Source organism: Argopecten irradians, chromosome 1, assembly GCF_041381155.1.
Source record: "Argopecten irradians isolate NY chromosome 1, Ai_NY, whole genome shotgun sequence".
In the NCBI taxonomy this organism is placed as follows: Eukaryota; Metazoa; Mollusca; class Bivalvia; order Pectinida; family Pectinidae; genus Argopecten; species Argopecten irradians.
In genome coordinates this window covers 56622967-56636741 of record NC_091134.1, presented here as the reverse complement: position 1 = coordinate 56636741, position 13775 = coordinate 56622967, and the positions used below count along the sequence as shown (strand labels likewise).

The 13775-nt window shown below is 33.5% G+C and overlaps 1 protein-coding gene across 4 annotated transcripts in view; it reads right to left on the bottom strand.

Moving 5' to 3' along the window:
* Positions 1-13775, bottom strand: part of LOC138334647 (peptidyl-prolyl cis-trans isomerase-like 4) — a 59687-nt gene that overhangs the window by 27274 nt on the left and 18638 nt on the right. For 2 of the 4 annotated variants that reach the window (XM_069283291.1, XM_069283306.1), the window contains 2 exons: positions 3960-4027; positions 2924-2988 (listed from right to left, as the gene is read on the bottom strand). In XM_069283291.1, the coding sequence (XP_069139392.1) occupies positions 2924-2927 (4 nt within the window). In that variant the 5' untranslated portion in view covers positions 2928-2988; positions 3960-4027. Of the gene's footprint in view, positions 1-2923; positions 2989-3959; positions 4028-5958; positions 6135-13775 lie in introns of those variants that run through there. The other 2 variants (XM_069283298.1, XM_069283315.1) reach the window with 2 other exon arrangements.

The window sequence follows — 13775 nt, the reverse complement described above, 5'->3', positions numbered from 1 at the left end:
GATTAAAGTCTGATTGATTTAGTTCACACTGCTGACAAGAAAACATCTTCTGAATACTTATTTTCAGTATAGCACTGTTAATAATTATATATCACTGTTTAAGATAGATAAAACGTGATTAGATATTGACTGAATCATTTGTGTCCTCAACTAGTTCACGCAATATTTATAGTACTGAGGAGTTATTCCCTGTGTTTTAAAGTCAAATGTAAATATATAGGTGTTTGTGACTACACGTTATTTAGGTCAAGGATGGTGACTAAAAACCTAAGATTTATGCCATGCAGATTTTATCAAGTTTCCACCCCATCTCATAATTACTGAATCTGGTTTTGTTGTTGTACCATGCACACAAGAGAAACGGAGTTATAATACTGATTGATAAAGGCCGGACTCTTAATAAATGTAGAAATTGTCCCTTGTAATCACTGTGTAGATTTGTACTTACATGTACTAAAGTACAACGTCATGTTTGGTTAAAGATGCTCCACCGCTAACAAATGGTATTTTTTTCACTATCAAAAACAGGAGCATACGATTTAGTATTTTTCTTCAGTTACAAAAGTTACTTACTTTACACTATTACCACCATTGAAAAGTTTGAGCTTCTAATTTTACTTCAAGTTAAAAATATGAAAAATAATGAATTGCATCCCGAAAAAAATCCGTGGCACTATATTCTATATGGAATGAAGTACTGATTGCACATGCACCAAAGGCGAAATAAATTATTTTATATTATGTTTTGTCTTAATTAGGCATATTTATACACGATTTAACACCAACTATTGTTCAAATGATGAATATCATTTATACTCTGTCGGCGGTGGAGCATCTTTAAGTAAAATAGCACGAAACTGTGGTCTGAGTTACTTGAATGACTGTTTAAGTTAAATAATCACTACTGTTGCCATTTTTCAGTACCTCATGTTTACAAGCCTTACAAATGAATGAAGATAACGTATCGATTACAGGTACGACAGAATACGGATACAAGTACACATCCGTGAAGTTGATTCCTAGTTCCCAGTTCCTTATTCCATTACTTATTCGATTCCCTGATTACTTATTCGATTCCCTGATTACTTATTCGATTCCCTGATTACTTTTTCAATTTCTAGCTACTAATTACCACCAGAAATGGTTCAAAATGCATGATTATGCATCACAATGATCTCGTTGACCTTTTAATTACTCCTTAAGGGCCCATTACTTATTCGATTCCCTGATTACTTATTCAATTTCTAGCTACTAATTACCATCAAAAATGGTTCAAAATGCATGAATATGCATCACAATGATCTCGTTGACCTTTTAATTACTCCTTAAGGGCCCATTACTTATTCGATTCCCTGATTACTTATTCAATTTCTAGCTACTAATTACCATCAAAAATGGTTCAAAGTGCATTATTATGCATCACAATGATCTAGTTGACCTTTTAATTACTCAGTAAGGGCCAATTACTTATTCGATTCCCTGATTACTTATTCGATTCCCTGATTACTTATTCGATTCCCTGATTACTTATTCGATTTCCTGATTACGCATTCGATTCCCTGATTACTTATTCAATTTCTAGCTACTAATTACCATCAAAAATGGTTCAAAGTGCATTATTATGCATCACAATGATCTAGTTGACCTTTTAATTACTCATTTAGGGCCAATTACTTATTCGATTCCCAGATTACTTATTCGATTCCCTGATTACTTATTCGATTCCCTGATTACTTATTCAATTTCTAGCTACTAATTACCATCGGAAATGGTTCAAAATGCATTATTATGCATCACAATGATCTCGTTGACCTTTTAATTACTCCTGAAGGGCCCATTACTTATTCGATTCCCTGATTACTTATTCGATTCCCTGATTACTTATTCGATTTCCTGATTACTTATTCGATTCCCTGATTACTTATTCGAATTCTAGCTACTAATTGACATCAGAAATTGTTTAAAATAAATTGGTATGCATTATAATGATGTATTTGACCTTTTAATTGCCCATTAAAGGCCTCTTACTTATTCGATTTCCTGATTACTTATTCGATATCACGATTACTTTTTTGATTCACAATAACTTTATCATAACGAAAGTGGTACAAAATGTATTAGTTGGTATTGTAATGAACTATTTGATATTTTGATTTAATACTAAGTGGATAAGATGGTTTTCAACTGCATGGAACATCACAAGAGGACGATGTTGCTCCGTCTCCTCATTCAGATTGTGTCTTATATAGAATTTCTGACAGTTTGTCTATATGGTGGGTGAGGGTTGGATATCCGAGCCAGAATAATCCGACATTCAGGACAGAGTTATCTCTTCCTTGAACAGGGCATTACGAGCGCTGGCTTCATTGCACTGGCGTCTTCAGAATGACGAGCGTTCACGAACATTAGCGGAGGCTCGCTTCTGAACGGACATACACGCGCGAGCCTATCCAACTAGCTGTTCGCACGTAAATCCAATTAGATATCAAAAATTTAAAGATAAAGAGAGACATGTTGCACTTATTAAAAACGTGAGCTTTCATTCAACCCCTACTTCCACTTCAAACACTTCCTGTTTATGGAATTTTTAATTACATATTTATTCTAATATTAGTGCCAGAACAAGTGACGGGAGATACCATATCGGATGCGCGTCCAAGCACTTGCTGCCCCTCAGGATGACATATTTCTTGTCGTACATACGCTTAAGGGAGCGGTCGCCATCCCGTATCGCTCGCCAATATCAGGTGACAGCCGTCATATTGCATCATAATAAAATTTACTGACCCCCTATAAAGTGTTAGGGGGTCACCATGTGACGGCTCTCCGCCAATCATTTTGGGACATTTCTGTCCGAGGTTTGATAAAGATGTAAACATATCTTCATTTCAAATTACAGAGACAGTTTAGTTGATGTACTTACCCATTCACAGATTCTCCTCCCTTACCAGTCCCTGAAGGGTCACCTGTCTGAGCAACTAAATTTCTCTGAAAGGAGAGAGGCCAAGAAAAATAGTAATATTAAATAGATTATGTCACTGTGTTTATAATCTTAGTGGATGTGACAGTCACAAAATGAAAACTACTCTATCATTTCCTAGTTATGGTTTAAGTGAATATATGCTACAGTGTATATATATGTAATGTGAAATTTATAAAAAACTGTTGCAATTAAGTTCAATATTAATACTTTTAGTAATATTTCATATATTTTTCACTCTCACAAATTAATTGTTGTAAAATATGCACTTGATGAATATGAATGCATATCTATGATGGTGAATTTACATCCATAAAAGCATGCAGCAATTTTATAGTTTTTACATACATGCACATAAAAATATACAAATGTATAATTGAGATAAGGCCCAAATGGGAAATGTTGTATGTATTTAAATTGAATACATTTTGGAAGAACTACATGTACCACACATGTCTAAAACATTCGGGTAATAATGGAAACCCATCCAGATTCTATTGACTTCCAAAAAGCCTCTCAATCTCCTTTATTTACATTTTCACATCAACCCTACTATGTAACCGTACCAAGCGCAGTTGGCATTATCATGCTAAATGAACGGTCATCCGGTTACTATGATGTTATTATCATAGTAGATTTGCAACATCTCTTGGGATTTTATCATAAAATTGTTATCAAATGTAAATATATATCATTCAAAGTCTTTCAGTTGGCATTGATACACAATATGAATGCCAACTGGACAAAAGCAATTTCAATATGAAGTTCATTGAATTTGCCTCTTTTCAGTAGTGGGAATGTCAACTGAAAGACGTTCTAGGCTTTAATATGGCTCGCTCGTAGAGAGGTCTACGGCATAAAATGTAACAAGGTGAGAATGCATGTTGCAACCAGTCGGCTTGAAGTTGCTATAGTGATCGACTTAGTAGCGTACATGTATAATTATTACTAAGTAAAGAAAGAGAATTCATATAATTACCTGTACAGAATGGAAGAGTGAAAAGTTGTAGTATTTAACCTTACACAGCTTCAGAAAATTTTTGCAACCTAAAACAAATTGAAGCAGTCACACACTGTACATATATCATCGGACCAGCGAATAGCGCAGGTGCCTATTGTAGTAAATGCAAATGGCTGCTATAAATGGCGGATCACAAATATCGCATATATATAGGCACCTGCGCTATTCGCTGGTCCGACTTTGCCAAACAGACTGTTGGAGTACCTGGCATAGTCACTACTGAACACGATAGCATGTTTATTTGGTGCCATCAATGCAATTTACATGAGTTCTATTTCTTCTCCAGAAATATACATTTTTCTCTTATTTTATTGAAATTTACAAGCAGCTTCACAAATTACATATCCACAGTAATTAAGACTGACAGTTAGCCAGGGTACATACCAACAATTAATGAAGTTAGTTTTGTTCAATTGCAGCACAGTAACAGAGATTTAAATAGTATTGGGATAAGTAACTAGGGCTGTTCTCGCGATATCACGTACACACCTATTGTTATCGTAAACGGAATGAACGGTTACCGCGAGAACAAGCCGTGCGTCTGCGCACTAGTTAGCCCGTGAAGCTGTGTACGGCATATTTGACTATCAACCAATAAACATAGAAAAGTATTTCACTTAAAATTGACTTTTATTTCAATATGGTTCTATGCATTATAAATAAAGCTGTTAGAAAAATATTATCTATTTTACAAACTTAATGTATAGCCTTCAAGACTCAGACACAGGTAAATGGACCCCGTTGAGTTAGTGAGGCGATGACCTGGGGCGGTGGCCAGGTGTTCTGGCCGACGGTTCACCTGATGACAGTATGACACCTGTACATAGCAGTTGCAAATCACTTTCTGTTAATTAGATATCAAATTACGCTATCACAGCTCGATCGACACTATCTCTTCGCCATGATACATGTATGTTGGGTACCATCGATAATTTGTTAACACTTGTACTTTAGCTTTTAAAGTTTTCATATGTACAAACTCAACCAATAGAAAATTAATATTTGAAAACTTAATGGAAATCAGTCAATTAATGAATTCAGAGTACGTGGTTTTAATTGTGCTATCTTTCACGACCTTATCTGAACAGTATCGTCGCCATTATAAATTTAGGGTAGCTTGAATGATTTGTGTACAGTTTTACCTCCGAAAATTCAAAAGGTTCAATATGTTCAAATTAGATCAATTTAATATATTAACATTTAAAATTTACCAAGCAACAAATATTTGAAAACTAAATGGAAATTGGTCAATTATTGAAATCAGAGTATGCGGGTTTTTATTATATTAATATTTCACGGGGCGATCGATTACAAGTACCGATCGAGGAAGTAATCATGTCGGGATGAGGACATTCACAGTTAACATTACGTTTATTTAGTGTAACACCTCTACAATTATGAAAATGTGATGGGTTATTCAAATAAATTACATTTTCAATAAAGAGCAAACTTTAAGCTATTTGGTGGGTTTTTTTTTCTGTTCATCTCCTGTTATAGCCTAGATCGCTTCATCGGACGAAGCGTAGTTTCAATATGGCGTCGTTAGACTGTACTCGACTGTAATTTAGACACGCGATGCACTCTGGGATAGCTTCCGCTGCGGGCGTCGTTAAGTAAGGCTATGAGCTACCTTCTTATCCCTACTATTTAAATCTCTGACAGTAATAAGTTGTAGGCTTGCAAAATATCACTGGTTAAAGCCTATACATGAACCTTAAGGCCTTGCCTTCAGTCATATTATCCTAAATTAAAACCACAGATTAAAATTTTGACCTATCTTTAAGACGCGATCGGTCATAATTTTGAGCCTGAAATTATACCTATAGTTAGTATTATTTTATTTTGAGGATTCGATGTGCATGTGGTTCATAGGCCTACTGAGTAATGCCTGTTATTATTTCATAAAACAAGAATTTATAAGTGAGAAATAAATATCCCTGCATAAATAATGACGTACATATTGGCCTTTCGTCAACGAATAAATCTATTGTAATATCACCAAGGGATGTTTCCAATACCACAGCCATCTCTTCACCATAACTTTCACAGCAGCTGATTACAGAAATATATGTGAAGCAGCTAGCGCTGCTAAACGTTTTGAAATGAATACGACTCTTGTGAAAATGGAGGTAAAAAAAGATAGTAGCGGATTTTAAACTTCGTGTGGGTGACGGACACGGAACATTACGGAATTAGCATTGGATACTAAGGTAGTAAGCAGAAGCTAGGAAAGCGAGAGAAGACTTTTATTTTAAATGAACAGAGATTACACATACTCTGTGCATGTAGTATGTTATTATATGTTTTTTAAGTAGATTTCTAATATCGATTTTTGTACATTTTCTACAATGCACAGGCCCAAAATCTAGTAAATCTCTGTGCACGTTTACGTAAGCCTATATATATATATACAATTTTACCACATTAATATTTAATCATACTGAAAGTGCATGTGTATTTCCCAGTTGACAGTGTCCTTAATATATAACTTGTTAATCATAATGTGAAAGTTTCAGATTGCACAATGCCTAATCTTGGAACTGAAAATGGGAAATTCCCGCAAAGTAATAAAAGTACAAAGACATTTTACAGAAATTTCTCATTTCACTTTCAATTGTTAAAATATTGAGAGAAAAATATTTAATGGATTTTGTCCATCTGATAATTATCATATATATATATGGACTATGACAAAAATATACATTTGGTTTTTTATATAAACATATTTTATTGTAATATTTTGCTATAGTATATGAATTAGATTGGGCACAGGTTTTCCAACTTATGTCAAGCTCAAAGGGATCTGATATTTTAGTTACAGTTTACATCAACAGGGACCCACCAGAGTGTCTATAGACCAGTCTTAGCCGTTTTTGGGGTCTTGATGAAAAAGGTTAGCATTATATTCTACATATATTGTTATACACCAATGGCGGAAATCTCTCAGACACAAAAAATTCTACCCCACCTAGTTTTAGCGGCAAAAAAAAAAAAAAAAAAAAAAAATCACATTTCTAGTTATAAGTATTCACAAAAATGGTTACTATGTTAGAAAGAGCGATGTTTTTCCTTTCAAAATCATCTTACACAAATACACAATTATTTATTACAACGCGGAACTTATGCGATGTAAAATTCTTGTGTTTTTATGCCAATACATGTTTGTGTGTTTAGATGCATACGTTCCTGTAGAAATCACGTTACAATTACATAATGTACTAATAACACTGTGAAAATATGAAATGAAATTGTAGATTAATGTAATCATTTCACTGCACTGTGTGTACATAGATGTACTGTATTAAAATGATGTACAATGTATGTACATGTAAAATTAAAACCTATGTATAAAGTGTAGGTACTTTTTGGTGGCGAATAAAATATTATAGTTAATAGCTATATTTTATCAATTTTAGTAAGGTAAGTCGTATTGGATATCTAAGTCATCAATACCATGTTAATTGTATATCATAATGATAGGAGACTGCTTTTTAAGTTGTGTGTTTGTTTATACATACATTTTACAATCAAACATACTAAAGTAAAATGTTTTCGTTATTACAAAACTGCCATATATAATGATATTGTAATGAAACACATAATATACAGATTCTGTTAATGTAAAATAGAACGTAGTAGCACTATCTTTATTGGAAAGACATATTCTAATAAAAAAAGACACGAGGCTGATGCATGGCGAATAAAAACAGAAAATATTTACTTTGTGGTTTAAAGGGTGAGGATATGAGGCAAATGTTCCGCATGATTTGAAAAGGAGGGACATTTTTTCTTTCTTTTTTCTTCTTCTCCATTTTAAATAATTATCATAACTCTAACAATGGTAACACACATATGTTACATTAAAACGAAATATTATATCGATAAATCGAAATTGTATTTCATTAAAACGAAATATTATTTCGATAAAGCGAAAAAGTATTTCGATAAAACGAAACAGTATTTTCTTTAAACGAAATATCATTTCGATAAAACGAAATGACATTTTGTTAAAACGTTAAACGAAATATTATTTCGATAAAAAGTATGTGGCATGTCAATCAGGGGCTCCGTATTTTGTATATATTTATGGTACTCTAAAAAAATTCTGAAACCTAAAGCGCGGTTATAAATTGAATAATGACAAGAGGAAAGGCAACGGATATTAATGATGTACATAGACAAAATAAAGCTATAGAACTTATTGGTTATACATATTGAATGAAGTCATATGGGTCCATAATGTTATACATTATTATGTACCGAAATTTCATGTGATTACTTTTCAACGAATGTAGGCCCTTGTGACAAAAAGAAATGACGTGTAGAAACTGTGACATTTAGTGTAATTTAAAAGTGCTTTGTATGATTCAAATACACATTTCATGGGAAAGTGAGACGGAATGAAATCCTGATATTATTAAATCAATAATCTAATTAACGTACATTTGAATTTTATTATCTCGAACTCTAATAACTGTATATATATTACTGTTTAACTCGCACACGGATAACTACAAAACTGTTTAAATCGAACTGAGATAGCTTACAATGATACTGGTTGCGTCGAGATCAAATAATTACAATACTGTATAAGTCTAGCTCCGAACTCGGATAACTATGTAAATACTATTTAAGTTGAACTCGGATAACTACGATAATGATTCAGTCGAACTCGGATAACTGTTTAGTTTGAAGTATAATTTCTGACCGGCCAATTACACTAGGACTGTCTTAACTTGAAGACCAAGTTTCATAATCACGTTATGCTCCATAAAACAGGATTTACCAATATTAAACCATTAAAAAGCCAACAGGCAACATTTCTAATATGTCCAAAGCACATTGACAACTTTTATCTAAAATGATAGTGAATTTCCTGGTTCCGAGTTCCGTTTTACTTAAACGGAAATAGATGTTATTTGAAAACGTATTTAAACTAGCTCTATCACAAATTATCCATAAAAACACAACAGAAAACATTTGTAATATGTTCAAATAACATAAACTGAATTTTTTAAAGTTACAAAATCCTTAAACGGAACTCGGAACTCGGAACCAACTTCAGCCTCCCAAATATCTAGGACGCCTTACGCTGTACCCCGATTTACATTACAGTGTATACAATAAAGTTTATTCTTGCTACATATTTACTACTTCTAGTAATTCGTATCTTACACTGGTAGCCCTGTTCTGTTAATTTTCGTTCTTAAACTGTTATTTTAACCATATTCGTGATTTTTTAGATATTTATGTTGGTTATATCTGTTTTACTGTTATTATCAAAATTTTAGTTATCTTTAACTAAAAGCATGTTATTATTTTCTAGCACACGTTATATTTTTGCTGCTGTGTTATCTCTATCTTTGCATGCGTTTGTCTTTTTTAAATGATGTTAGATTAAGTGGCTGACGTTTTTATTTATTTTGCATTGTTATTCATTTCATTTCACGTGTTAGTGTCAGCAATGATTGTTAATGATTTTGTTTCCCATGTTATTGCCAGAATGTTACGTGATTTTTATGTGAAACTTTGTTAGCATCAACAGAACATGTGATTATTTACGTGACCACGTTACAAGTATCGTTGGAAACGTTATTTTGTTTTGAAAGCGTTATTTTTTCGTGGAAATACCACTGCCTATTGTTCTCATTGACCCCCTACGGCGACAGCGCAGTGAGCCAGCGGGCAAGCTTCGCTAGTGTGTTGACCACTCACCCATAACGAGAGCACGGCTCCCAATATATAGTCGACTGGCGGTATCGCTGTCACTGTATCGCTACCGTATCGCATGTGCTGTGCAACTGAGCGTGGAATATATATAGTTTTCAGTTACTATATTTACAGTTCTAGCTAAGTCTCTGCGAAAAAATCCTGTATTAATAAATCCTTAGTACTAGTTACTATATATTACATCCGTATTCTTAGGTTAGTAAACGTCCAAATTTGTCAAGCTAGTCACTTCTAGTTGTGTTCAAGTACCTAACACAAATGCGGTCACTCCACGAGCTAGCTTTGGACCATATCAAATCGATATGTTGCATCATCAAGGTCACTATGTCATCGCGAAATATCAGCTCTAAAACAGTATGAGACAAATCTTCATGGTCGTGTTAGAAGTCCCCCTTCAAAATTATGAAGATAAACGACAAAGCTCACAGAAAAAACAACCCCCAGGTCATTAAAGGGCCGCTTGTTACTGAAGTCGGGTCGGAATAAAATGAATTGAAAAAAATTTCAATTCAAGATTCAGCGAGAGAAGTGATGACAAGGGGCGGAGTCAATTAATACCAATCAAGGTACGCTTGTTATGTGATTGGGTAATAGTATTCATGACATAGCCCATGAGGCACGGTGACATTTTTCATTAAGAATAATGTTCATTTTTCAGACAATTTTAAACATTATAGCCAGTCAGGTGATACGACTTCTTTAATTGACTATTTGTAGACTTCTTTCAATTAACTGTACGGATAAGCAAAAGATGTAATGTCGTCCACGTGTTCTCACAGCATTTCATCACTCAACTACTGTACTAAACGATACTGATTTAACGGAGCAGTGGTTTTAAAAGTAGTATGCAGTTTTGACAAAAACAATAATGTATTCATGGACTTTATGCAGCAGATTTTGGACCTAGAAGATATGACGAATATGGACTCACACAATTTTTTTTACCGTGGAAGGAATTATGAAGATATTTATGGATTGTATCGATTGATCTACAAAAAAAGTACAGCTAAACGACCCATGTCATCTGTTTTAATCATTCTCATTAATTTCATGTGTTTTGTCGATATACATGAAACACTAAATACTTTTGAAACCACTTTTTACCTGATTGTTTATAATCGGCCCGCAGGTTGAATCATTTAGATTGATCAAAGATCGTATTTAAACTTGAAATAAAAAATAATGAACAAATGAACTTTGTATATCAAGGATGTATTAAAAGGACCCCATTCAATCTGAGGACCTCAGTTATGGAACACCAGCGCAAACCCAGTAATGATATATATTTATTTACTCGGCCGTTATGTCTTTTGGTCAAACTCACTTTACAAATTTCTTTACTATTCATAAAATCCACCGACTTACTGCGTTACGTGTTTTATTGTATCGTGTGCATTTATGGAACTATATTTCTGGTTATATACATATTTTTAGCGTGAATTGCCTGGTTAATTGTATATATATATAATATAAAAAATATAAAATCGATTTCTCACAAAAAATGTTATTTAGCAAGAGGGATATTTAATCCAATCTTTCACTAAAATTTCTCTCTTTAACCTCATGTTTACGAACCATGGACAAAGGTTGGCGATTAACCGCCAGCGGCAACTCTCTAAATCACACGCGTGGCCATTCCAACGAACCCATAACGAAAATTGGCGAAGTCGTACCCAGAAAGTTACCTGAGAACTAATACGGTTGCGTGGCTTGGCATGTAAATCGCCGCGGGGTTCTAGCGTGACCAAGACAACGGGGCCATACCTCACGAAAAACACGTGGAAAGCCCACCTGTCGTGCTTTTGATTAATAAAATGCAAATAATGCATCTAATTTTGCCTGTCATGCTTTAAAATTGAATTATATATGTATGACCTCTTGTTATACACAGTAGTGTATCTGAGTGTAATAAAAGAATTGAATTGGGAATTGATTCACAGACTTGCCTAACCAGTGTACGGGTACTCTAATATGTAATTAATCCATGTCACTGCAACTTAGAAGATAGTTTCAAAAGATTTCATTATAGTCTCCCAGACACATTAAAATGTGTTTACATGGATTATACAAGTTACATTTTTAACTGCACGTGGCAGGATGGACAATATATATCAATTAACCAATTACTAAATATGGAAAATAATTTGAAAATTAACAATACTATTCACATCTACAAAAATACCATAATTTTTCTAATGAATAGAGACACCTTCTTCAATAATTGGATATACTACAAATACCTATAAAGCCACCCATCTTATGAAGACTGGGATTACTATAATAATACTGTGGGATATATTTTTAATACGTATATTTTTTTTTTATTTCTTCGTGTTTACACACAAAAAGATAGTGAAATTCATCCCCGATATTTTCATTGCATAAATGGCATATTCTTTCCAGTCTCAATTGGAATTTTTAAATTTGATGTACGGAATTTAGTTATGTATACTCTATTCATTTCCGATAATTTTATAAGATAATTTTCAAATCTAAATTCTTTTTTATATATTAGATAAGTCTGTCTCTTGAGGAGTTTTCCACACCTGAGAACCATTTTTGTATAAACTGATCTTGAAGGCGCTGTTTCATAAAACTTTTATAAAAACTGTAAATCATTTGTATTTCATTGAGGAAGATATTTGACTGACCAGATTCGTCAAAAATATTTTTAATGAAAGATATCCATTAAAATGTGTATATTCCTTCGAAATGTAACTTCGAGATTAGTTTATAAATTATGCTACTTAATTTATTTTCATTTTGTATAAGTCTATTCCAAAAACACAGCATTCTCAGTTTGATATTTACTTCGAGTGGGAATCTTCCCAGTTCCCCATACACCATAAAATAGTAGTCGAAGAACATGTACCATAAGTACACATGTACCATAAGTACGATTACACAACTGTGTGCTAATAATATACAATACTATTTATTTTATCTAATTCTTATCGGAACACATCGTCGTACCTAAATGAATAGTCAAAACCAAAAACTGTAACTAGATAGAAAGTTTCTTTTTAATCTGTTAAAATCGTTCATATATCTGGGTTTAGTATAGTAGATAAACAAAGACGTGCGTGTCCTGAAAAGTCGTATATTAGAACGTGAAACTTTTTTTTTATTTTGAAATATTACCATTTAGTCTTTATATAAAATATCTCATAATACGTTGACTTGTATTTTGAAATGAAAAGTTGTTAAATTCTGTTGGTAACTCGATTTGGTCCGCAGTCACTGAAATAAAACACACCATATTACAGTTTACGCGTGGCTGAACACGTGATGACCAGGTACTGATAAAATTGACAGGAACAGAAAGGTCGTCATGGTTCACGCTGGGTGGATAGTTATTTCATGACGGGGGGGGGGGGGTGTGCGGTCTGTATACATGGGGCGGTGGCGTTTGTGTGACATGAGCGAGTCGAGGATGCAGACATTTCTTCGATATTTTTTAGAAATTGATACTGATTAATACGTTCATTAAAAAATCAGCAGAACTCAACTGTATGTAGTAAAAAAAATCTTTGTATTATTACTCAATGATATGTCGAGCATTTAATTACGCCCCTAATTGTTTTCTAAAAGGTATTGTTCATAGACGGCACTGATTAAGATATACACTTAATTCATTAATGTTAAAATATGATACTTATAGATAATACTTGTATATATGTTATCTGTAATTTGATGTATGGATAAGCAGTAATAAAATGCAAAGTTTGCAGAGGTATCACTATTTTAATTACTGATCAAATTAGGAACATAGTCTAACCCAGACTGACAGATGTTGTAATGGATTTGATGATCAGATTGATTTCTTTACGCAATGACGCGCAAGCATGATATGGGTCTGATGAAATCCATTGTTAATCGTTGGAAGTTTCGAGTGTGATTGGCATTCGGGTGTCGACAGATCGGTGAGGGGTTGAAGGTTACCTGTGACCACATCAAAGGAACTCTGTGATTGGTGTTACAAAACGCCATTTATTGGGAAAATATATCAAATTTTTTCAGGGATGTAAAAAAAAAAATCAACAC